Source organism: Vicia villosa, unplaced genomic scaffold (genome assembly GCF_029867415.1).
Source record: "Vicia villosa cultivar HV-30 ecotype Madison, WI unplaced genomic scaffold, Vvil1.0 ctg.000402F_1_1, whole genome shotgun sequence".
NCBI classification, from domain to species: Eukaryota; Viridiplantae; Streptophyta; class Magnoliopsida; order Fabales; family Fabaceae; genus Vicia; species Vicia villosa.
Window position 1 is genome coordinate 190,586 of NW_026705181.1, and position 27,254 is coordinate 217,839.

The window sequence follows — 27,254 nt, forward strand, 5'->3', positions numbered from 1 at the left end:
CAATGGGTGAATGTACCGTCACTTTAGAGGACGTGTACATGTTATTGGGTCTCAAAACAAATGGAAAGGCAGTCTATGGAAATGTCCAACAACCAAACGCTCTATGCGTCGAATTGTTGGGTGTGGATTTAATAGAGGGTGAGGGGCGACAAAGGGGTAGGGGCCAAGGTATAAAGCTTGCTGGCCTTCATCTAGCTTATGATGGGGTTCAATTGAATCAGTTTTCTGACGAAGAAACTATACTACAGAAAACTAGGATGTATATTATGTTGTTATTTGGTAAGTTTCTATTTCCCGAAGGCACGGGAAATAGTGTTAATTTTATGTACTTGTCTTTACTTGGGGACATTGATGCAATAAAGACATATAGTTGGGGTTCGGCTGTGCTGGCATACCTCTATAGTTCCTTGTGCAAATGTGCAAAAAAGGATAGTTGTACATTTAGTGGATGTGCATTCTTTCTACAATCATGGGCATGGTGGAGAATGCCGGTATTGGCCCCTGCAAATCCAAACAGTTACGCCTTCCCTTACGCTTCAAGGTAACTTCTGGATCTTATTTTAATTAGTGCTTTTTATTCTATTATTATTTGTAACTATATTGATTTATATCTTTTAATGTGTTTAGGTTCAATGAAATCGGAATGGATTGGTCCAAAACGCCTGTATCCAAAATCATTTTCTACCGCCAAATATTAGATCGACTAGGACCCCAAGATGTAATACCTCTAAAAATGTCCATTTTCTAAATATATTTTTAAAAATAACTATCTTCTATATTTTGAAATTAATATTATTTGCTTTGCAGTTTATTTGGCGTCCTTACTTGGAATTGGACCACGTACCCGACCTTGACGAGGCGGCTATTTGGACAGCAAAATCATTCATCATACGGTTCACCAATGTGGAGATGCACCCGAGTGACCGTGTCAAGCTCCAATTCGGCATGCATCAAGGTATCCCTGACCCACCTGAGCCTGACTGTTTGGGACGTTGGCATCTTGCGAAGGTTAGCGAACAGTGGTACGTTGAAAATTACAAGTCGTTTGCTATAGATCAGCGTAAAATATGGGCTCGTCGATCCAAAACTGTTCTAGAATTTCCTGTGGCGCCGGGAGAAATGAAGCCAACTGTTGACTATGTAAACTGGTACAGATCGGTCACAAATCCTGAAATGATTGTGTCTGCCCCTTTCTATTTAGCTGACCCGCGAGCACAACCTCCATATTTTGGAGGACAACAACAACCACCACCAAATTACCACCAACAACAACAACCACCGCCACCAAATTACCAACAACAACAACAACCACCACCAAATTACCAACAACAACATTACCCACAACAACACCAACAACAACAACAACAAAGTTACCACCAACAACCAATGCAACCACAAACACCTTTTTACCAACAACATTCCCAACAACTCCACCAGTTTTTTCCATCCCAAACTCAACCACAAAATCAAGAATTCCATGTAGGGAGCTCTTCTAGATCACATTTCCAAGAATTCCATGCGGGGAGCTCTTCAAGATCACCACCAATGACCCCCGACATGGGCATAGAAGAAGAATACCCGCAATACACCACATTCGACCAACACACATCACAGTACCCCAACCAACAATTTGACCTCAACACACCGCCACAACCATTGTATTTTAACCAAACCGGATCCACCACCAACTTCCAAAACTTCCAGGCCGCACCCACTAGGAGAAATTTTAACCCGCCTAGACAAAGCTTTGACAGCGCCGCGGGCACCCGCCTATCCTATGGAGGGAATTCTAGAGGTCAAGGACGGCCCACAGATGTTGAAGACCCAAATTTCATTGAGGAGCCGTCGACGCACGCACAAGACGAACCAAATAGAGGGGGGCGTCGTCGCAGGAATAGGGGGCATTACCGACTCGTGAACCGTCTACACGACCCATTAGACAACCTCAATGTGGATCGTACCATGGTCCACGTGGCGCGCAATAAGATTTTTATTTGTATCGTTAATGTATTTTGAGTTGTTTTTCATTTTAATGTATTTTGTGTTGGTTTTCAATTCAATGTAATTTGTATTTTGGTTATGTTTAATATATTGGTATTATATTTGCATCTTAAAAGATATAAAAAAACAACTAAAAATGTAATATAAAAAAACAGAAAAAAAAAAAGAAAAAAAAAACAGTTGAGAAAAATACCAAAAAAAAAAAATAGGGGGGTGTTGTCGCCAGGGGGGTGGCGACAACACCTAAAGGAAACAACATAGGCGCCAGTGGGCCTGGCGACTACTCTTAAGCCCACAACGTTGTCGCCACCCCCCCTGGCGACAACGTGTTATTTGTAGCAAAAAAATGACATTTTGGGAAATATTTTGAAAATCTTGTTATTTTTGGAATTTTTTTAAAAAAAATGGTTATTCAAAAAAAAAATTCTCTATATAATGGTTCGGTTTGGTTCAGCTTTCTGAAAGAACCGAACCATAAACAACCCTAATATCTAACAGGCCGGACCCATTTTGTGACCCTCAATCTTATAGCACACTTAATCATCTAATATACCATAGGAACATGGTGAATTGAACACTGGTTAGTACATAAGTGAATTAGAAATACTAACAAGAATAGATGAAAGTGTCAGTTGTGATATCAAACACAATAATTAAGGCTCTGTTTGGTAAAATTAGCTGATAGCTGATAGCTGGTAGCTTTTAGCTTGTAGCTGATAGCTTTTAGCTTGTAGCTGATAGCTTTTAGCTGGTAGCTGATAGCTGATAAGCTAATGTGAGTGTTTGGTAAATTAGCTGTTTCATTAGCTGATAGATACAAAATGACATTAATGACATTTTAATTAATGAGGATAATAATATAGGATTCCTTCTTCAAATGGTACAAGTCAATAAGAGTTATGCGTTTTTCTCACCAAGGTTTAAACAGAAACAAAAAAGTAATAAACATTGCAATGTAGTAATTTAATTTTAAAATCCTAACTAATTCAAATCATATTCCTTTGAATCCATCCTCCTTAGGCAGACCCTGCCTTAGCTGCTCTTCTTCTAAGCTTTTTAATTTCCACATTGTCTTAGTTGTTGGCAGTCCTTCTAATTCTCTGCAATCCCACACATGAAGTTAAGGAATATATTACTGTCATTTGCTGATACATAATAGATAGCCATTCAAAAATACAATCAACCTCACCAATAATAAAAGTAAACATTTACACAATTGATACATATGAAAACAACATATATAAATTAGCATAAACTCAAACATGTAAACTATGCAAGAGGAACTTACTTTCATAAAACTGAAACTAAGCTTTCAAAATAGTCCTCGTCTGTGCAACTGGCATTGTACATAGTTGTATCATCATTAACTGTTCTACTTGCATCAATTTCTATTTGCTCCACTCTATTATCTCTCCAACTATAAATAATCTCTTCAGATTTTATACCGCTTGTTATTATCAATGAATCACCGTCTTTAGAAAGGAATAACGGCTTCCATTGATAATAATATTTTAGATACTTGTCACTAAAGTCATAATCGATTTGAAGATTGTGATAACTAATTTTAAAGAATTGAGCCCAAGAATCTTCGGCTCCAAATTTTTCCATCTTCCATATAACAAAATAAGGTTCCTCGTTATGATAAGAAAAACAAAGATAACCCCCTAACACCCTAACAGTTGGCTCTGAAGGAGGAACCTCTTTGAAATCACGAGGCAATAAATACTTATTGCAAGTCTCCGTTCTCAAATCAAGCGAAGTGATAAAACATTGTTCAGCGGTAATATCCTTATAATTATACCGAAGATTATTTTGAATAGCAAACCAGTTAATAGTGCTTTTGAGATACACACCAGATCCCGAAATTAAGTCCAAATTCAAAGGATCAACAGGAAAACTTCCAATATCTCTCCAAACAGAATCACGAAAAGTTAGAATTCTGACATTACTTTTTAGTTCACGTTTACTATAACGTGAGGCCACTACCTTATAAGTTCCTGTAGAATCATCAAAACCGGAGTTGAATTGGTAATAGCCATCATCAGCGAGAGTATTGAGAAATAAGCGTAAGAATCCGAATTTTGGAGACGTTGTCTTGGTGGCTGGGTTCCATAATCGAAACCAACACTCATAATACTCGGGGGTGATGGAGTTACCCTCTAAACATATCAATCCATTGCACGAACCAATTAAACGGTAATTGAAGTTTTTCACCAAGTAATAAGGATCAATTTCAAGGGCAAAAGAGGGATTATCGATTAAACTGCATAAAGAATAGGGAATGAAAGCTTCATCAACGTCATATTCATCGTCACTGCCATAGGGGGACTCACCTGGGATATGTAGGTAGTGATCGGCCTGTAGTATGAATTGCGGATTTCGTGCTGCTGATCTCTTGAGATGAAGTTTTACAAAATTGGGATCGGAAACGAGATTATCGTAATACTTGCTAACGCATCTGAATCGCAGAATAGATTTCACGGGAAGAGCGGATAAGATCTCGCTAACTAGATCGTTGGGGAAAAACTTAGGTGATAGAGCCATGTTTGTCTAACGTGAATTTTAATGTTTAATTAATATTGTGAATTTTAATGTAATATAGAGAATTTGGTAATCATATAAAATCCATTGTATTTTACTTTAATTATTTATCATTGAAAATATATTGTCTGGTCAATAAAATATATAATTATTATTCTTATTATATATATGTTACTAATAATTTAAATAAAGAATTTTGTCTGTAAAATTCTTATTAAAAAAATTGTATTGCAAATAAAGAAGGGAGATGGGAATATAGAATCTTACCTAATAAAAAAATATTAAAACAATGACTTTTGCTTTAAACAAGAGGTTTGGAATGTAAATGATATAGTGTGGAAAATCAAGATTTTGGTGTGGAGATGGTCTTTCTTTGGTGATATTACTTATTCCAATTGTAACTTTAACGATTTTTGTAAAGACCCATTGTCTTTTTTATCGTGATTGTAATTAGTTTGTAATATCCTTTTTGTCGGACGTGTTCCGGTTTTGTGTATTAAGGTTGGAGAACCCTTAGTTCTTCCATTAATATAATTCTTGCTTACAAAAAAAATAGAATTTAGAAACAACATTCGTACATCACGTGCATAATCCAGCGAACCACCTATTCTGGTTTGGGTCGAGCAAGCCCAACCCCCATATTACAATCGAGCAGGTCCAATCTCCCATCCAGGTCGGGCAGGCCCAATTACATTAGGCCCAACAAAGGCTGTTGGTAATCGTTGTGGAATCAAGTCCAACGCGAGGGATTCAGGTAACCGCCTCCGATCCTTGCACGTGCTCACCCAGAATGTGGAACCACCTACTGACGCAGCCCTAACACAAGGGGTTCTGGCAGTTTCCTAGCACGTGCGCATCCAGTTGGATCTGGCCCAATTAGGAAACCTTGACCCATCGCTGGGGGCTATAAATAGCCTCTTTCACTAGAGGGTCGGGTATTCATTCTCTCTAAAACCTAGTACTTGCTCTCTCTGATTGTTTTTTTACTTTGGCATCGGAGTATCTTGCAGGTACCCCCTCCTCAATTCATCAAGTCCACCACAGCTGACCTTGACGATCCATTCTGATCAGGTAAGATCACCACATATGATGCAAATTAAAATATAAATAAAATAATATAATAGAGAATTGACGAGCATCAAACTCAAATTCTAAATACGAAAAATGAACTCATTTGTAACACATATAACAAATTCATTAACAAACAATTCACTTAGAAATTGCAACAAAAGAATCACAAACATTTTTGAAAAACAATTAATCTAAAATCACAACATACTAAAGCAGATTTTAAGACAACGAACTCGAACTAGAGCTATAATCCACGAACAACCCACGGTCCAAAAAAACCTAAAATCATGTGACGCGCTAGGGACAACTAAATCTTAAAACCTGCAAATCTAAACAGATCAGGAACCAAACAAACGTTTGGTGGTAAAAATGTCGACTTGCATTGAAGAAGATGGGTATGTAAGCACCAAAAGTATTAGATAGCAACGACCATTAACATTGAAAGAAAATAATAATTAAAAAAAATAAATACTCTAGTAACCTTGAACTTAATTGGATATTGATATTTTTGTTCAATCAAATACTATTATTCAATCGCACATTATTTTTTATAATTATTTTATTTTAAAAAAAGAATTCAAATTTTAAACCAATTTTTAAAAAAAGGTAAGGATACCCATTTACTTATTATGGATATCTAAGAATTTATCTAATAAAAATTTAAATTTATTTATAAAAGAGTGAGGGAAAGTTAGAATCACGATAGCCAAGCCCGGCCCTGTGCCTGTGCAACCAGTGCCACACTACAAGGCCCAAATGTCTAGTGGGCCTCAAAATAAAAATCTACATAGTATAGGAATTGGGATGTAGATGGTGTGGTGATATATACTTTTGCTACTTCTATCACGACACCCTAAAAAAATAAAGGGAAAAAAATCACCAACTCAAGCTTAGTTAACTTGGCTCATCGCCCTTACCATAATATACCTTTAAGTGCTTAGTGAAAATGTGTTGACATGAAAGATCGAATTTAAATAATCAGTCTATTAAAAATATACAACAACCTATATTGAAGTGCAAACAAAGTCTAGTACAAAAAAATTCTAACATCTCAGGTGTTCGTAAAATATTTTATAGGAGGTGAAAAAAACCTTTGAAAATTCGAAATGTCATCTCTAAAAATGTATCTCCGAAAATACTTTATTTATACTTGAACGTTAAATTTAAATATTCAGTGATATTTTCAGATATATATTTCCGAAAATATTCAAATTATACCAACTTGCTACATGAACTATTTCATTCTCCTCATTTCACCCCATAACCAAAATCCTCTAAAAAAATTGAAGCTAAATTCCCCCATATGTATGGATAAGGTCAACACTCATTGGAAAAGACTATGATTTGAAGACTACGGTCCGACAAATGACGGTACATCGAGTATAACCATCGTAATTGAGTTGGAAGTGATCATGGATAATTTTTCTAAAGCGGATGACACTATGAGATTGCACGTTAAAGAGCAGCTGGGGAAAATCGCATATCTAGAAAGCATTGATATGAAACCTCCTTCACAACCGGTAGAAATCAAAGATGCTCCTAAACGTATATTTAATTTGATAAAAAAATAAAATTAATATTCATATTTTTAAAATTTTAATAATTAATTTATTTAGTTACAAAATTATCCTTATGACAGTCATACATATTTTTTTTAAATTATTTATTAATATTTTTAATTTAATATCAAATTAATTTTTATTTTTATTTTGTCATATTTAATTTTTTAATTTAAATTATATTTTATAGGGGTAAATTAGTAAATCATTTTCTTATCCTATCCTGCCGAATTCTAACCCAGCTCATATTCAGGATAACAATTTGAACTAGTGAGGCAGGATAGGATAAGTTTCAGGATTAACTTATCATATCCTGTTGTGTCAGCAAACACTGGATTGAGATAGGATATGATACATATATCCTATCATGTCTCTTATCCTGCGCACCAAACGGGCCCTAAAGTTACGGTGATTAGCTTTAAGAGATGGTGGGATTTCGCTTGATCCCTAATAAATTTTTGAAAGAAAATTAATGAAAAGGACCATACTTTGTACACCGTAACTCTCCGCGATTCATTGGACATTAACAAGCAAATACATACACATTTTGGGAACATATAAGTGCATATCCTTTGGTTAAGTTCGCCAAAATTGTTTGATAACCTTCTTTGTTACTTCATCTACACTTAAATCACCAACTCAAGCTTTGTTAACTTGGTTCATCGCCCTTACCATAATATACCTTTAAGTGCTTAGTGAAAATGTGTTGACATGAAAGATTGAATTTAAATAATCAGTCCATTAAAAATATACAACAACCTATATTGAAGTGCCAACAAAGTCTAGTACAAAAAAATTCTAACATCTCAGGTGTTCGTACTCGTTGTCTGTGGCAGCAAATAAGGTGTGCTTGTATAGGGCACAACATCTACTGGCTTAATGGACTGTTGTTGGAAAGTAAAGAAATATAAGGAATCAAAATGAAGCATTTTCTTAAAAGGAATTTCTTAAAATATTTTATCGGGGTTGAAAAAAACCTTTGAAAATTCGAAATGTCATCTCTGAAAATGCATCTCCGATAATACTCTATTTATATTTGAACTTTAAATTTAAATATTCAGTGATATTTTCGAATATATATTTTCGAAAATATTCAGATTATACCAACTTGCTACATGAACTATTTCATTCTCCTCATTTCACCCCATAACCAAAACCGTCTAAAAAATTGAAGCTAAATTCCCTCATACATATGGATGAGGTCAACACTCATTGGAAAAGACTATGATTTAATGACTACGGTCCGACAAATGACAGTACATCGAGTATAACCATCGTAATTGAGTTGGAAGTGATCATGGATAATTTTTCTAAAGCGGATGACACTATGAAATTGCACGTTAAAGAGCAGCTGAGGAAAATCGCATATCTACAAAGCACTGATATGAAACATCCTTCACAACCAGTAAAAACAAAAGATACTCCTAAAAAGGGAAAAAAACACACAAGATGACAATTCGACAAAGCAGACTCCATCTTATAATAAAGTTGTTGATTCACATTTCTTGGATTTTCCAACCACTAAATCGCAAACAATTGTTTTTAAGAGAGCTCGCATTTTCAAACCACCTTGTACACCACTTATTAAAAAACCACCACTTACACCTCTGATTAAAAAACCACTAATCTCACCACCACTTATCCACATTGATGAGATGTCGCTTTTTTATGCACAAACACATTGAAAGAGTCGTAGATGTGAGGGAGATGGTAATTGCAGATTTTAGGCCGTATCTTGATTACTTTGTAAAGGAGATGAGAATCACACTCTTGTGCGCGAAATACTTATTTCGGAGTTGACGGCGCATAGGGAACTTTACACGCGAATATATGGGAAAAAGGAAGAATTCGATAAAATTCACAATGCTCTTTTTCCATGTGTTAGCGGTTCCACGCCACCTGTAAAGTGGATGTGCTTCCCTAAAATGAGTCATCTTATAACAAGTGCATATAATAGGCTGTGTGTCGATCTTACGAGTTTTGGATTTTCGGAGATGTTTTTTCCACTTCGGAGTCGCACACCTCAAGACAAATCCGGCTGCATCATTTGTATTGGGTATCTTAGAGCGCTCAATTTTGTTCAAGTTTATTTGAAATCGAGGCGTCATATTCCGGCTACATCAATGGAGTAGACAACACATTCCGCAAAAGAGGCGGAAACTTGGCTGGATCATTTTTTCGAAAGGATGACAGAGTTCACTAAATTGACGGGGCTTGAGAGAGAATCAAATAGGGAGAAGTCGAAAAAAGAACTGGTTTTAGATTTAAGCGGTGACAACTCGTTCCGTACATTTTAAAATGTAATTGAACCATTTTTTGTATGTATTATCGTACACAATATAAATTATATACGATTTAATACATATATAATATATCTATTCAACATTTTCTTTTATCGATCTAATATATCTATTAAACAAATTCTGGTAATGGTTCAGCATAATTAGGATATGTATATCCAAAAAGTTTTTTAGAAAAAACAATTAGGGAATGCTTCGGATATGCATATATGAAAACTCATATTTTCGTTAAAAAAAGGGTGAATTCGGAAGTGTATATCCGAAACATTACTCTGACATAAGATAAGAACGATTGGATCCAAATTGCTCTAAATCTTCTATAAATAGGGTTTCCAATCCATTTCTTCAACATCACACACACCACAAAACTGAGATGACACAAACATATTCTCACCTTGCTTTTGTTTACTTCAATGATGCGAAGCTGCCGCTTCAATATAGGTTTTCCGATGACACGCCTCTCGCCGAGCTGATTACCATATTGAATTCTCTCTTGCAATATCCAGAAAATCGGAAGATGGTCAAACTCAAGTATTATTCACCATCACTTGACACTGAAGGAAAGGTATATTTCACACAGTTTTCACTGAAGACGAATGACGATTTAAAAGTTATGTGAAGTACTTTTCACCGATACTCGACTAAGGATCCGATTGAAGGGGATGCGAAGATTCAGAGATCAGGAGAAGATGCTATCAAAATGTTGCATCGTCCTCGATTACCCGTTTATAACAACATGTAATGTTAAACTTTTGCTTCAATATCTATGTAATTTTGACTATCTATGTTAAATTTATACTAAGTTGCTTTGGTTTTAAGGTTCTGTTTTAAATAGCATTTCGTGTTTATTCCGGATATGTACTTCCGAAACCTACCTATAGGTCTATTCAAAAATTCATCTCCGAAAAACTCTAAAAAAATAAAATGAGGTGCGTTTGAAGATACATTTCCATGATTTCAATGAAGTATGAAGGCGGATTCTTATAATAGTTTTGATAATTGGTGTGGAATTGTAAAGCGCTTATTTGGAAGTGGTCTTTTATCGGGAAAATTACTCATCCCAATTGTAATTTCTATGAGTTTAGCAATAACTCATTGTTTTACTTAAGTTAGGAAACAATCAGTATGTAATTTTCTTTGTTGGCTTGTTGTCTTTGTACTTTGGTTGGTTGGTTTAATATATTTCTTGATTTAAAAAAAAAAGGCTAAATTACAGTTTTGGTCCCCCTGTTTTAGGTTTTTCATGATTTTGGTCCCCCTATTTTCTTTTTAAACAGTTTTGGTCCCCCATCTCAATTTTGTCCATGAACAGTACATGTCCGTACATGAACAGCGCATGAACAGTTGCATCAAAATTGGGATGAGGGACCAAAACTGTTTAAAAGAAAATAGGGGGACCAAAATCGTGAAAAACCCAAAACAGAGGGACCAAAACTGTAATTTAGCCCAAAAAAAAAAAAGTGTTTTGATCTTTGGTAATCACAAAATTTAATAGGAAGGAAAAAGATTGGAAATGAACCATAAAAGTTGTGCTCCCTCACCCTAACGAATTATCTCTTTGCTACAAGATTAACAAGATTATAATTGGACTACATTATACATATACTTTCCTTATGGTCTATAAGCATCATGTTTCCAACTAAAAATCATATTGACAAAAAAGTTCAACTGCTAAACTGAAGCCAGACAATAAGTATAACATCAGCACGATTTTATCCTCCCTAGTAGCAGACAAGACAATAATCTTTTTGATACAAGTTTTGTACCGAAAAAGAAAAACAATTTGTTTTGCTCCCTGTAAAAGTTAGCAAAGGAAGCACGTTCATCAACAACAGGAATCTACTTTTTTTCTCCATGAAATAAGTTATGAACTTGTGGTCTAACAATGTTTAACACATGATGGCGTTTATTGTAATAATCATACAAAATTACCCTCTAGCTTCTTGGGTGTATTTGGAAACCATTTGACACAAATTTTCAAAAGATTCATCACTTAAAAGTAACAAAAGAGATGTAACTTATAGAAAAACAGAGAAATTTCGCATTGTTTCTCCATTGATATGGATTGTTTACTTGATCCAAAGGAGCATGCTAACTTCAACACTTGTTAACACATAACTTATGTTACATAAGTGAATTAGGAACACATAATAACTAAAAAAGTAGAATTATTCCTTCTACAACATGTACAAGTTAATAAATGTTACGCACTTTTTTTCACCAAGGCTTAAAGTGAGACAAACAGGTAATAAACATTGCAATGCAGGAAATGCCTAAGCCTTTAGCACAAGTTTTTGAATATGCAAACCAAGATAAAAAAAAGCCAACATATAAGTAATAAACATAGTTTTATCAAAAAAAGAGGTTTATAACAAAGTACATAAAAATTCATGTCCCCGGGTAACTGGACAAATTTCATTCTAAAATCCTAACTAATTCTAACCAAGTTCCGCCGAACAATTCCTCTTTCAACCCTGCCATAGTTGTCGTTCCTCTAAGCTCTTAATTCCCATACTATATTAGCTCTTACTGGTTATCCTTATTCTGCAATCACACACATAAAAATAACATTTTATATGTTAATAACAAATGGATGTAAAAGAAGGAATACATATTGAAAATACTCTCAATGTTTTTATGACATCAAAGAATATAATTTCACTCCTATAGTTCCATCTACAAAATTATAAAATTGAATACCAAGTATTAAGAAAAAGACATTATGTAATTATAACATGACGAGATGAAAGGTCTACCAGTTGCAATTGCAATACATTCCATAAAACTATTCCTATTCAAATAATTCAATGTGGGAATGTTGTTACTACTTATGATAATACTGTTTTGTAATCATCTAGAAAATAAAATCAATCTAACCAGTCATAAAAAAAAGAGTATTCACACAATTGGTAATTATGAAAATAATATCTACAAATTAACATAAATTCTAACATGTAAACAATGGAAGAGGAACTTACTTTCAAAAAACTGAAACTAAGCTTTCAAAATAGTTCTCAGCCGCGCACAAGGCATCATCCCTAGTTCTATCATCAGTAATTCTTTTTCTTGCAGTAATGTCTGTTCGCTCTACTCGGCTATTTCTCCAATTATAGATGATATCTTGGGATACCTCTTGATTGCAATGAAGTATCAGTGCATCACCATCTTCAGAAAGAAATAACGGAACAATATTAAAAATATACATATATCCGTCACTATATTGATAGTTAATTTGAAGATTGTGATAACTAATTTTAAGAAATTGAATCCAAGAATCTTGAACCCCAAACTTCTTCATCTGCCATATGATAAGATGGGTTTGGTTATAACAATAAGAAAAAGAAAGACAGTCCCCCAAGACACCAACATTTGGTTCATAAGGCGGCACTTGATCAAAGCCACTAGGCGGTAGGTATAGACGATATGTCTCCGTTCCCAAATCAAGTGAAACAATAACAAATTGCTTAACTGTAATATTCTTAATATCCATACGATGATACCATAGTTTATTTTCAATAGCCAGCCAGTTAATACTGCTCTTGAAATACACACCACAATTATTAACAGAGATTTCTGAACCAGCTCCAAAATGCAAAGGAACAACTGGGAAACTTTGAATATCTCTCCAAATATTATCACCCATACTTAGAATTCTGACATCACTTCTCTGTTCACGTCTATTATAACGCGAGGCCACGACCTTATAAGTGTCGGTTGAATTATCATAACCAAAGAGGAAATTGTAATAGCCATCATGAGAGGAAGGGAAAACGGAACTACTGTGAAATAAGTGTAAGAACCCTAATTTTGGAGATGTCGTCCTGGTGGCTGGATTCCATAGTCGGAAAGAGTACTCATAATACTGACGGGTGACGGATCTACCAACCAAACAGATCAATCCGTTGCAGGAACCAACAATATTAGAGCATCCTTTGGGTTGCACCAGGTATTTGTCATCGACAGAAAGGGTGAAAGACGGATTGTCGAGTAAAGTGCTTACGGAGTAGGGAATGACACCATAGTCACGCACATATCTATCATCACTGCCATTCGATGACACACCAGGGATATCAGTTACATGTTGGGTGATGAGTAAGAAGTGAGTATTTCGTTTTGCTGATTTCTTGAGATGCAGTTTCACAAAGGTGGGATCTGAAAAGAGAGTGTTCCAAAACTTGCAAACACATTTGAATCGCAGAATAGATTTCACATCAAGAAAGGATAACACCTCGGCGATGAGATCATCGGGTAAAAACGGCAATGGGGATGGAGGCATGTTTGTATATACTATAAGGATTCTCCAGGTTTGTATTTATATATAATTTATTTTTATGAAATATTTTAAAGGAAATTTTTTAGTACCCATGAAGTTAATTTGGGTATAGTATCTTTATTCATGGTTATCGAATAAAACCCAAAAAATGCACAGATTTATGAAAGTATATTTCTGAAAGTTTTTCGGAAATATATGCTTCCAAACTATTTTTTTCATTTTCAAATGAATTTAGGGTGAGTTTCACGACGTGGTTTATTATGAAAATAGTGTTTTCGGATATGCATTTTTAAAATTGGGTGAGCATTGATAGGGTATTTTTTCCATCATATAGGGTGCATTAAGAAATATAATTTATAGTGGTTAGGACTTGTCCACAGTGTCGAGAACCCTGTATAGTGATGTTACGGTGGTTTTAGAGGACATGCTCATTTGGGGTAAATGGTTCTATATATTTGTGTTGGAGAAATTCTTAATACATGATCTTGTAGGGGTGAAATAAACCTTTGAAAACCCCAAAATAACTTTCGGAGATGCATATTCGAACACACCATAAAGTGGTTACTTCATCTCCGAAAGCATCTTTCATGCGTGAGAAAGGTGTTTCGATATGCATCTGCGAAAACCTGGACATAATGATGGTTTTTTTTAAATCACCAATGTCGGCACGTAATAAACACAAAGATTTGGTACGTAATTAGGTTAAAACGATAATAAAAATGCAAATGAAAAATGATTCGAAATAAAAACGATAATAAACGAAATAAATTGGTTTGAAATACTCTAAAATAATACATAAATTGTTCATAAATTGTTTTGAAATAAAAAAAGGCATAGCTTAATACATATTCTTAATCCTCATCCTTTGACCCCTTCTTTACCTTTTGTATCCTCCCGCACTCGCTACCTCCATAACCATCCTCTCTATAATGGCCCCCGCCTCAGGACCGCTCCTCTCAATGATCCCTAAGTCCAAAGCCTACTACTTAATCAAATGCATTCGCTGGCAGATCGGTAAGACAATAGTGGCATGGCCATCCTAGGTCTACTAGTTCTCCAATATCTCATAGCTGTTCTAGTGGACGTCCAAGAGCATTTGATATCATGATAAGGTGTGACACTGTGTAGAACCATGTCATGTATCCCTCTACACAATGCCAATTGTTGGATGTCGGCGTCATCTGAGACTCGTCTCGCACCATATGATGCTCGCAATCCTAAAAGATGTCATCGAGATCCCGACGGTTAATAGTTTCGGGAGCAGCCTGAAAGGGAGATCTGGGTATGGTCTGCACATAGCCAAGTTGTCGGATGCATCACTCTGGAAGATACTTGACCATAGTGCTAGTCCCACATGCCAGCCACCTAGAGTATAATAAGATGGGTCGAATGGGATATTCTCCCTTTGATCCTCGAACAACGTCCTTATGATGTCACAATGAACAAATTATAATCCCAGAAAAACGAATAAAAGTCATGCAAGAACAAATTATTAATAGCAAATTAAATTTAATAGTTGGAATGAAGGGTAGCACCAGCAGTGTGCAAAAGCCTGTCAGCTACCTCGTCCTCTAGTTAGAAGCTTCATTCACCTTTTGGTATAGGTATACCAAACAGCCGGTCCCCCAATTCCACTCCTACATTGTATCCAAATCCATGAAGTACCGGAGATGGGGTACATCCATGTAGTTTTCACTTTTTTCCATAAAAATGAACGTGTCAACCAAGAACATGGAGTGACACCTCAAAGCACACTGACGGTGATAATGAACAAAGAAGTCATCCCCCTCGGTCTTGGAATATACTGTCGCAGCCAGGTGGTCGTCATGTAGGTCCATCAGGAATGAGAACTTGGCATGAGCCCCATTAGTCGAGGAACACTGCTCAAATGCCTTTTCTGGTTGAGCACCCAAATAGTCAACCTTCCATTCAGTGACAACTTCAACAGTGATCCGGAAGTGGTTAAGTAACCTCCCTCTGATAGAAAGGTGTAGCATGCATATGACTTCATCAAGTGTGATCTTCGTATCCCAATAGGAAAGTGGAAAGATAGTGTCTCCTTGTGCGATCTCTTGACAAATGCCCCCTACATGTTGTGGCTGATAGTAACGTAACCGGAACAACAAAGTCTGGCAAGTCTGTGCCAAGAATGGCCTCCCTGAACCAATCCGCATTAGGATGTTACAGATCAAATATTTTCTGCGTGTAGTTCACGAACTTTAATGGCAAGTGTTCCTGTAAAGATAACATATTTTTGCATTTGTCGTTAACATATTTGTGCATAGATCATTTAAATGAAAAAGTGTAATAAAAAATATACCTCTTCATCCCAAACATGCCGAGCGACATAATCATAATAATAGATCAAGAGGGCCCTCTTGGATACTCCGGTTTGTGCAGCATTTGCCAGAACATGAACCTCCTCAGGTGCTAGAACCCGACCGCGTCCTCGAACTCACGCAGACTGCTCAACTCTCTCACGTCGAGTGGAGGCATTTTGGCTTAGCCTGCCAAGTCTCAATCTGTTGAGGTTCTCAGTCATTTTTATGGAAAAACAAATAATCAATATTCAAAGGGAAAGAACAAGAACAAGTTTGAAAAATTTTAAAAAAATCAACTCAGGCATATTTTCGAAGGTGCATATCTGAAACTCCTCAGAGGGGTTTTCAGATATGCACTTCCGAAAAAATCTGCGACTGCCATTTTCACTATTTTCGGACCTTCAACCTAAATCACCCAAAAACTTCATTTTCACACCCAAACAGTCACATTTTACAAGTTATGCTTCAACACAATGAATTTAAATGATTCTAAATAACCTATTATACATATGCAAAGTAGAACAATGGATTCGAAAAACTTACTCAAACTTGGAGCTTTGAGAGTTGTTGAAATGAGAAGTTGATATGAGTTGAAATGAGTTTGGAAAGTATGGAAGTTGGATTTTTGGGTTGTAGGTATTTGAGAGTTTGAGTGTTTGAAATGAGACAAAATAAAGGGTTTGTGTCGTGTAAGTAAATTAACCTAATTCAGAGATGCATCTCCGAAAAGTCTCTGAACTTAAAATAAGTGGATTTATTCGGAGATGCATCTCCGAAACCCCCTAATCTTGACAAAAGGTTGTTTCGGACATTCATATCTGAAAATCCCCTCAAAATATATAATGTGGTGAGTTCGGATATGCATGTTGGAATTTTGGGGGTATTTTGAAGATTCTCTTAGTGTTGTGCGTTGGGTATATGAATGTGTGAGTTGTGATATTTTCTTCTTCCGCGAAGGAAGAAGTATTTATTGATGTCTTTATATCTAGGGTTTCCTCTGATAAAATTATTTTATCTTTTTTATTTTTTATTTTTTTCTTTAATTTTTTCTTGGTAAAAATATTCAACAACTTAATCTTCATATTTTTCCTATAAATTTTATTTTATAAAATACAAAAGTCTAAAAAAAAAATTTAGAGGCCTACTTTATTAAAAAAAAGTAGGCTCTACAGTATTAAAAAAACATTTTTAGTTTATTATATTAATTAAATAAATATACTTATTTTTATTATTAATTTTTTTTACGAGGACATAAAATAGATGGTAAATTGGTGAAGATCATTAAGATAGCTCTTCTAAATGACAGAGGATGGCTTCAGCGTTTGTATAAGGTGTATTACAATATTAACGCTCCAACGCCTAAGTAAAGTTATAGAGATGGAATTTACAAGTGTGTCATGAATTCTACTTTAGTGTGACACATAGTCACAAGGTAAGAATCGTCACTAGAGGACATGGCGCTAGATGTAACACCCTGATAGGTCCGCAAATATATAGAAATATTGTAGTATTATAAAAAATGTTGAATCCACATAGACCAATTGTCAAGTACCGTTATCTTTTGTCACTTTGTTTATCTAAAGCTATCGATTATGGTTTTAGTTGTGCAAAGGGAAATGTATTATACCGCCGCTCATGCATCATTGTTATCTTACACTACTATAATCAGACTTCACAGAAAGCTTCTTAAAACCCAACCTTCAGAAAGGGAAGAAGAAACATAGTAATCGAATTCTCATTCAGCTTCCATTGACATTCACTCAGTTAGTATTACTATAGTAGAGGAGAATCACATGAACTCAATTTAACAAAGAACAACCTCTAACTGTTTATATCTATTAGCATGAACATGGTTTGTAGTATAAGTTAGTTATTTGATAACACGGTCCGACATAAACCCTGTACATAGTTCTGAAATTATAAAATTTGATGCTAACAAAAAGTGCCTGAAAAGAGATGCTAAAGTTGTTGAAACTTGAAAATATATTTGGTACCCATATCCTAAAGGTTGTGTAGATCAGAGTTCAGCTTCCTTCTGATATGAATGACAAAATCATCCCCCGTGCTAGTGTATGAGCTCTCTGCAGTCCTATATTACTCGTTCCATATCAAATAAATTACTCATTTCGATTCATCCAAGACATGTCTTCATGATTTCACAAAATATGAATGCTGGCTTTTATACTAGTGTGGAAAGTAATACAATAAATTTTTATGACAATGGGCGGCTGAAGACCGGAGGAAAAGGGGCATAAATTTAAAGAATAGACGTATATCATTCTTATGGAAATAAGAATGAATAATTCTCAAGTACAAAATCCCTACTGAAATGCTAGTATGCTAGTTTAGGAAGGGAAAAAAAATGTAGTGAAAGATACTGCAATTTAATGTAGCCTGCAGAACAGCTATTGACAAAAGTTTCAATACTGTTTATCTTTATGTCAAGATTGTCTATTAAAAATGACATTGGTATAACTTTTAGAAAGAAAATATGTTGATTCAGAGACACGCGGGATATCAGAACCTAGAGGAAATTACAGGATTACTTTTTGTAATTCATTTCACAAAACTAAGTCCTATTCAGCTAAGTCCACATGACAATGCTCATCAGATCTTATGATAACTAAATAGGTGCATTTACCAACTGAATATCATATCAAATCTGTTCTTTTTCTTCCATCTATTTCTTCTAAACTTAAATGTGAAAACATTTAAGTTTATATTCAATAAAATACAATCAATCTCAACAATCATAAATGTGAAAACAACAAATACAGCTTAACATAAATACAAATATGTAAACAATGGAAGAGGAACTTACACTCAAATAACTGAAAGTAAGCTTTCAAAATAGCCATTGGCCGAGCACGACACAAAATCGATGGTTCTATCATCCATAATCTTTTTTCTTGCAGTAATATTTGTTCGCACTACTCTATTATTTCTCCAATTATAAAGAATTTCTTGGTATTCATGATTGCTTTTAAGTACCAGTGTATCACCGTCTTTTGAAAGAAATAGCGGAACCAATTCAAAATTATACTTTGTATCTTCGTCACTATAGTCATAATCAATTTGAAGACTACAATAACTAATTTTAAGGAATTGAGTCCAAGAATCTTCAACTCCAAATTCCTCCATCTTCCATATAACAAAATCAGTTTCCTTGTAGCAATAAGAAAAACAAAGACAATCTCCCAACACACTAACGATAGGAGCTAGAGGAGGCACCTCATCAAAATCAGGAGGCAATAAGTATTGATTGTAAGTCTCAGTCCTCAAATCAAGCGAAACAATAACAAATTGTTCAACACTAATATCATTAATATCGTTAGAATCATACCAAAAATGATTTTGAATGGCCAGCCAGTTAATAGTGCTCTTGAAATACACACCAACATCACAAGTTTGATAAGCTGAGTTCAAATACATAGGATCAACAGGGAAACTTCCAATATCTCTCCAAACATTATCACCCAAACTTAGAATTCTGACATTGCTTCTCAGTTCCCGTTGATTGTAACGTAAGGCCACAGCCTTATAAGTTCCGGTAGAATTATCATAACCAAAGTTGAATTTGTAATAACCATCATTGGGATGATGGTGAAATACGCGTATGAACCCTAATTTTTGAGATTTTGTCCGGGTGGCTGGGTTCCATAATTGGAGCCAGAAGTTATAGTAGTCGCTAGTGAGATTTTCACCAACAAAACAGATGAATCCGTGGCAGGAACCAATGAAACGGTATTCATAGTTTTTCACTGTGAAGTAAGGATCGACTTGAATAGAGAAAGAGGGATTCTGGATTAAAGTGCAGACAGAGTAGGGAATGAAACCTTCATCCACCTGCGAGTCATTGGAATCGCATAGGATTTTGATGGTGTGATCAGTCTTTAGTATGAATTGCGGATTTCGTTTTGATGATCTCTTGAGATGAAATTTTACAAAATCGGGATCGGAAACGAGGTTACCGCAATACTTACTAACGTGTCTGAACCGTAGAATAGATTTCACGGGAAGACCGGAGAAGATCTCGCCGATGAGATCGTCAGGGATAAACATCGCAGACGGAAAACTATTGTCTAGCTTCAATTTTGAGATTTGGAAAACTAATGTCTTTGAATTTGATGAACCCTTGTGCTTTTAAAATGTTATAAATTATACTCCGGGTCCTTTATCTTATTTTTTTGTAACAAGGTGGTCTTTTAAGTTTATTTCGCTACAAAGTGGTCCTTTATCTTAACAAATGTTTGCACCGTTTACCTTTTCCACAAACTCCATTCCAAAAACGCTGATGTGTCACTTTCCATTTCTGATGTGTCATTTAACTCTGGTGAATAGATATTTGTCACATGCAAAAATAGGATTATCCCTAATTTCAGATTAACCCTAATTTCAACTTGGTGATTGAACCCAGAGCTTGGAGACGAAGACGAAGCAACTAGAGACGAACACGAAGCGACTGGAGACGAATACGAAGCGACTGGAGAATCATAACTCGTGTGAGCAAACGAAGTTGACCTAGGTAAGAAAGCTGCATTTTAAGTTTTTATTTTGTGTGTTTGATTGTATGTTTAGGTGTAATGTTACGTTGATAGTAGCTTTGATGTGTTGATGTTAGGGTTTGTTGTTTATTTGATTGTTGGGTCTGGAATTTCGTACTGTTAACAGGTAATGGATGTGTTTTATGTTGATTTCTACCATGGGGGTTATTTTGATGGTGACAAATATGAAGGAGGGGAACTGACTAACTGGACGTGTGATGGTGATAGATGGAGTTACTTTGAGATCTTATGGGTTGTGAAAGAGATGAAGTATGAAGGGGTCCTGGAGATGTGGTATGACTTTGCTGGAACATTGAAGCCGTTAGAAGATGACTTTGATGCAATAGAAGCACTTAACTGGTCCAAGACTAATGGGAAGGTAAAAATATACATTGTCCACCCTATATCTCAAACTGATATAATAGTGAACCCACCTGAGGATGACTCCTACTCACAAGCAGATCCTCAAGTTGAAATTCAGCCTGAGGAAGACCAAACTGAGGCCCAATTTGAGGCCCAAACTGAAACCCAACCTGAGGCCCAAAATGATAACCAACCTGAGGCCCAAAATGATTACCAACCTGATGCCCAACAAGATGACCAACATGAGGCCCAAGTTGATCCACAAGCTGATGTGCAACCTGAAATCCAAACTGATAACCAACCTGACAGTGATGATAGTGCATTGGGGCACAGGTTTGATGACTCAGATGATGAGGTCCTAAATGATGGATTTGATGAAGTATTGGTAGAAGAAGGTGTTCAACCCGTAGATGAAATACTAGTAGATGAAACACCTGTAAGTAGAAAGAGGAAGGGTGGGAGACCCAAGACCAGTAAGAGAGCAGGTAGTTCCAAGAAACATAAGGGAAGACCAAAGAAAAAAAAGGTGTCTGAACTTGGTACAAGGGAAGTAGATGTTGAACCACCAAGTGATGAGGATGTTCTTGAATTTGGAGTTAGGGAAAGGAGTACAGGTAAGAGGTCGTGTAATGGTTTGTCAGATTCTGACTATGTAATTGAAGAGCTAGAAACTGAAGATGAAATGAGTAGTGATTATTCAGATGAGGGTGAGAAGGTTAAGCATCCATCATTTGTTGCTCCTAAGAATTTTAATGACTATAAGTGGGTCTTAGGAGCATTATTTTCAACAAAGGAGGAGTTTAAAAAAGCTGTTGCAAGTTATGTTGTCCACAATGGTAGGGATTTAAGGTTTGTCAAGAATGACAAAACAAGGGTAAGAGTGGGCTGCAAGGAAGGATGTGCGTGGGTTGCTTTGTGTTCTAAATTGCCTAATGAGGATACATGGCAATTGAGAACATTAAATGAGAACCACACTTGTAATAGAGAGTTCAATGTAAGGATGTTTAACACCAACTGGCTTGGAAAGAAGTTATACTCAACTGTTAGAATTAACCCTCATGTGAAGTTAACTGCTATATGTGAGAAAGTGCATGAGAAATGGAATGCTGGTATGAATAGGATGAAGGCTTATAAGGCAAGGAAGGCAGCACTCAACATTGTTGAAGGTTCATTCAAAGAGCAATATAGAAGACTATATGACTACACATATGAGCTGTTAAAGTCTAACCCAAACAGCACCATCGAGTTGAATGTACAAGCAACTGAACAACAACCTGAAGAGCATGTTAGCAGACCACTACTTCCAAGCTTTCATAGATTGTACATGTGTCTGGATGCTTGCAAGAAAAGTTTTCGTATTTGTAGACCAATAATTGGAGTTGATGGATGTTTTCTAAAGGGTAATTATGGAGGTCAGATACTTGCAGCAGTTGGTAGAGACCCCAATGATCAAATGTTGCCCATTGCAGTGGCTGTTGTTGAAGCCGAGACTAAAGACTCTTGGGCATGGTTCTTTGAACTACTAGTCCAAGACTTGGGGGGTCCAGAAATTTGCAAGAATATCACATTCATTTCAGATCAGCAGAAGGTAAATTTTCAAGTCCTTAATGTTTTTAAGTTGTCACATATAGGTCCCTCTGTTTTTTAAAATGTAACAAATGTGTTAGTTTTGTGATGTTTTTTATATGTTTTCAATTGCATTTAATTAACAGGGGCTGTTACCTGCACTAGAGGAATTGTTACCTGGCGTTGACCAGAGATTTTGTGTAAGACATTTATACAGTAACTTTAGAAAGAAGTTTCCAGGAAAACAATTGAAGGAAATCATGTGGAGGGCAGCCAAGGCAACATATCCCCAAGCTTGGGAAAGGGAAATGAGGGAAATGAGGAAGGTTAATGAGGAGGCGTACAAATATTTGTTGAAGGTCCCCCCAAGATTTTGGAGTAAGTCTATGTTTAAGTATAGTACCAAAAGTGATGTGTTAGTCAACAATATGTCAGAGACCTTTAAAAGTGTTTTATTGGGTGCAAGACAAAAGCCTATTGTAACAATGTTAGAGGAAATCAGAGGGTACCTAATGGGTAGATGGGCAACTAACCGGGCAAAGATAGAGGATTACAGTGAATCTGTATTACCAAGAATTAAGAAGGGACTTTAAAGAAGACAAGAAATCTCAAGGTTCTTTATAGCAAGGTAATTTTTACCCTTTACTAAATATATGTTGATGATTTATTTAAGTTGATATCAGTAATTTGTTGTATAGGTTGTCAGGTGACATGATTTATGAAGTGAGACATACAAATATGACTGGAGAGAAATACACAGTTGATATAAAGAAGTTTGAGTGCTCTTGTAGGAGTTGGATGCTCACTGGCATTCCTTGCTATCATGCAATTACTTGCATCCAAAGTAGATCTGAAAGCCCAACTGACTACATTCCCTCCTTCTATAGGAAGGATACTTACCAGGCTTGCTACCAACCATTGATTTATCCAACAAATGGGGAAAACTTATGGGAGTTGACACCATATCCTGATATACTTCCACCACCAACCAGAAGAGCACCAGGTAGGCCAAAAAGAAGGAGAAACAAGGATGCTGATGAAAAGAGGAATGATGCAACACATGTTTCAAGAAAGGGGCTGCCAAACAAGTGCTCAGTATGTGGTATGTCTGGACACAACAAAGCATCTTGTCTAGTTGCTCCAAGGCAATCCCAAACTGCCACCAATATGGAATCACAAACTGCCACCAATGTTGAATCACAAACTGCCACCAATGTGGAATCACAAACTGTCCAATCTCAACCAACCCAAAAAATGCAAACAAGACAGTCATCTCTAAGCCAGCCCCAAGTTAGTGAAGCCCCAACAACAAGAGTCTAGACACGACAAACCATCACAGTTGCTCAGTTTCTTGCAATGAGAAGGGCAAGACAAGGACCAACTGCTGCATTTCAGCCACCAACAAGCCAGAGACCAAAGCTAGCCATAAAGAGAAAGGGAAAATAGAATCTTGTTGGATTGTTATTTTGTATTTTGGATCTTATATGATTCTAATTCTGTATTTTGGATCTCATATGGTTCTTATTTTGTATTTTGGTCCTAATATGGATCTATAACATATATGATTCTTATTTTGTATTTTGAGTACTATATCAATGTATTATGGATCTACAACATTGTGGATGTGTTTCAATCTATTAAGTTCTTCTTTATGTTATTTTTTAGGTACCAAATATATGAACAAAACCTGGAAATTATATTTAAGATTGTAACAAAGCAGGACTATTTGTTTTAAATTTGTAATGTAGTAACATAATTCGTACATTGGTCAATGCAGAATGTTATACAAATACAACACAAAATATGCAGAATTGATATAATCATTAGCTTCATGTTTTACACTGCAGTACAATTTGGTTATTCATTCACCGTTGCTTGATCAAAATAAACATCAACCCTACAACAAGCAAAACTAAAAACATATTGACATAGACTTGTAGCTTCATCATTTTTATCATATTCTTCAGCATCTCATTGTCATCCTTTGCAGAGGCCCTTCTAAGCATCTTTATTTCTACATCTTTTTCTTCACATTTGGAACAATTGGAAATTACTGAAGCATGAATCCCTGGATTGGTTTCATCATTGTAATGGTTCTCATACCACTCAAAAAAGTTGCACCCAACATTATCAGGTTCACTCTGTTTAAAAAACATGAACAAGTCAAGAAAATAAGTTAAATATGACTCAAGAAAATAAGTTAAACTTACCACAAAGTATCTACATCCCCAAAATAGCTTCCCAAGGTTCCTTCCTTTCTTCTTAACTGTTCTAATAACTGCTTTGGCTCCACACGAACAAGTGGGTGCAATTTCATATTGAGAAGCACCTGAAATGAATGTATTAGAGCTCTGACTTCTTCGATTTGGACCGCTACTACCATATGAGGTCATTGATTGAATTTGGGGAAGTTAGGGTTCTAAGCAATTTGAAATTGGGGATGTTAATGCTACGTATTTCAGTCCTAATATAGAATAAATATTATAATTAATGCTTATTCGCCACAGTTAAGTGACACATCAGCGACGTTACTGCCACATAAGCGTTTTTGAAACGGAGTTTGTCAAAAAGGTCAAACGTGCAAACGTTTGTTAAGATAAAGGACCACTTTGTAGCGAAATAAACTTAAAGGACCACCTTGTTACAAAAAAAAATAAGATAAAGAACCCTGCGTATAATTTTGCCTAGTTATTATTACTAACATAGTAACATGTATTATACGGTGCATTGATGTCTGTCGCGCATTTATTGATATATTTACAAAAATTATTAAGAAATTTTATTTACTAAATTTTTTAGTACCTATGAGTTTAAGTTTGGTATAAGTACCTTTAGTACAAATTGTATTTAAATTTTAATTTATTTTAAAATGAAATAAAATACAAAAATGATGTGGTATTGAACTCCACTATTTAGGTTGAAGATACTGGTACTCAATTAAACTCAAGGGCAGTGTTTTAAAAATCGGACCGGACCGGACAGTCGGATCGGTCGAACTGGGAACCGGCCAGATAACCGGTCTGGTTCAATAGCTGGATCGGGAATGTTATTGAACCGGTGTGAACCGGTCAAAACCGGTGTAAACCGCTAAAACCGAGAAAACTGGCGGTTTTTGTGAACCGGTGGTTTAAATGCATTTTTAAATTTTTAATTTTAAAAAATTTTAAAAAAATGTCATTTTGACTATTTTAATTAAAAATTAAAATAAAAAAATGTTGTAGATGCGGTTGATTTTGTTACAGATGATTTTGATATTGAAGAAGGAGATCCCAACATTGAAACAATTTTTCTTTTATTGAAATTAAATTTAGAAGACAATGGAATTATTTTGTTATAAATTATTCAAATAAATTATGTTGCGATTAAACTTTTTTTATATTTTATAATTATGTACTATTTGATTGTGTGTGATACATATGTGTAAAATTTGAATTTAAATTATGAATGTGTGTATTTTTTATAATATGATGTTTTCAAAAAATGTAAGTACTAGTTATATTTTGTAGGGACTGATTCATCTGGTTCGACAGATTTTATACCTATATAACTTTATTATAATGACCGGTCTATTCAACCGAGTTATCTGGTTTAACCCGGTTTAGTCATGCGGTTCGACCAGTGACCCAGTAGTTCGACCAATAAACCAGTGACCCAGTACCCTCACCGGTTTGATGTCCGATCCGGTTTTTAACACACTGCTCAAGAGTACTGGAGTGTAAAATTTTAATCAATATGTTTTTTTTGTTTCATACCAATTTTACAATAAAAAAAATTATTTTTAATTAACTTATATTTAACTAACAACTTACATAATTATAATTTTGTTCTAATATATAATCTACTACTTATTTTGTATTTCTCTTAATAATTTTATAATTTTTTTATTTATAATTAATAAAAGACAATATTATAAAATTATATATACAATGTTTATTTTTTATGCAAAATTAGTCATACTTTATGTGAAATATTTAAAATAGTTTATAATTTGAGACAGGGTAATATTTAAAAAATCATCTACATAATAATTTATAATTTGATCAAATTCTTAATCATCATTCATTCTCCATTTTTAATGACTTATATCTCGATTAATTATTTACTCACCAATTTTTGAAATTGGTTTTATTTTCCATAATTTCATATAATGTCAATAAATATTTATTTCCTATTATTTTAAAGATTCTTTATTTTTATTTTTATCATTAATTCTTTTATTTTGTATTTTATTTGTTTTACGTGGTTCTATTGAGAATTTGATTCTATTTAGGATAGATTCTATTTTGAATTTTATTTTAAGATTTGATTCTCTTTTAAATTAAAAGATTTGATTTCGTTTTAGATTATAAAAGTTTTATTTTTGTTTTGATTAAAAGTCAATTAGGGTCTTCTTAAGCCCATTAAGGTTATTTTGTTTTTTGTATTTAAAGAGTTTTAGCGTAGTCATAGGGATAGGGATATCTTTCATATAATAAAATTTGAAGTTTTCTTTATTCTTGATGGACTCCAAAGCTTATCTGACAGGTTTTATGCTTGCAACCCTGTTTTTCATTCTAGGTCTAGCGTTTGTTATTTCTTTAGGGCTTCAGACTGCGTCAGTTGGTATCATAGTCGATTTCTCATGTTCTTTTCACATTCTGATTTGAAGGTCAGAGTGCTAACTTTGTATCTACACCCCCGCTTCGTGGCATCGAAAGTTCTCCTCCGCAACTTTC

At 35.1% G+C, this 27,254-nt stretch overlaps 3 protein-coding genes across 3 annotated transcripts; all 3 read right to left on the reverse strand.

Annotated features, from left to right (window-relative positions):
* Positions 1-2,805: 2,805 nt before the first annotated feature.
* On the reverse strand, positions 2,806-4,566 carry LOC131627797 (F-box/kelch-repeat protein At3g23880-like). The gene is made up of 2 exons (XM_058898653.1): positions 3,290-4,566; positions 2,806-3,101 (listed from the first exon to the last, which is right to left on the reverse strand). The coding sequence occupies exon 1, from the start codon at positions 4,543-4,545 to the stop codon at positions 3,292-3,294; it is 1,254 nt and encodes a 417-aa protein (XP_058754636.1). The 5' UTR covers positions 4,546-4,566; the 3' UTR covers positions 2,806-3,101; positions 3,290-3,291.
* Positions 4,567-11,665: 7,099 nt separating this feature from the next.
* Positions 11,666-13,820, reverse strand: LOC131627798 (F-box/kelch-repeat protein At3g23880-like). The gene is made up of 2 exons (XM_058898655.1): positions 12,451-13,820; positions 11,666-12,016 (listed from the first exon to the last, which is right to left on the reverse strand). Exon 1 carries the CDS (start codon positions 13,746-13,748, stop codon positions 12,453-12,455), a length of 1,296 nt encoding a protein of 431 aa, XP_058754638.1. The 5' UTR covers positions 13,749-13,820; the 3' UTR covers positions 11,666-12,016; positions 12,451-12,452.
* A 2,898-nt stretch (positions 13,821-16,718) lies between these two features.
* LOC131627817 (F-box/kelch-repeat protein At3g23880-like) lies at positions 16,719-20,194 on the reverse strand. Its single transcript, XM_058898680.1, has 2 exons — positions 18,888-20,194; positions 16,719-18,155 (listed from the first exon to the last, which is right to left on the reverse strand). The coding sequence occupies exon 1, from the start codon at positions 20,126-20,128 to the stop codon at positions 18,890-18,892; it is 1,239 nt and encodes a 412-aa protein (XP_058754663.1). The 5' UTR covers positions 20,129-20,194; the 3' UTR covers positions 16,719-18,155; positions 18,888-18,889.
* Positions 20,195-27,254: the final 7,060 nt, after the last annotated feature.

What these genes read in the sequence shown, in the direction of transcription:
- LOC131627798 (XM_058898655.1), bottom strand. Translation starts at nt 13,748, where the DNA reads ATGCCTCCATCCCCATTGCCGTTTTTACCCGATGATCTCATCGCCGAG.
- LOC131627797 (XM_058898653.1), bottom strand. Translation starts at nt 4,545, where the DNA reads ATGGCTCTATCACCTAAGTTTTTCCCCAACGATCTAGTTAGCGAGATC.
- LOC131627817 (XM_058898680.1), bottom strand. Translation starts at nt 20,128, where the DNA reads ATGTTTATCCCTGACGATCTCATCGGCGAGATCTTCTCCGGTCTTCCC.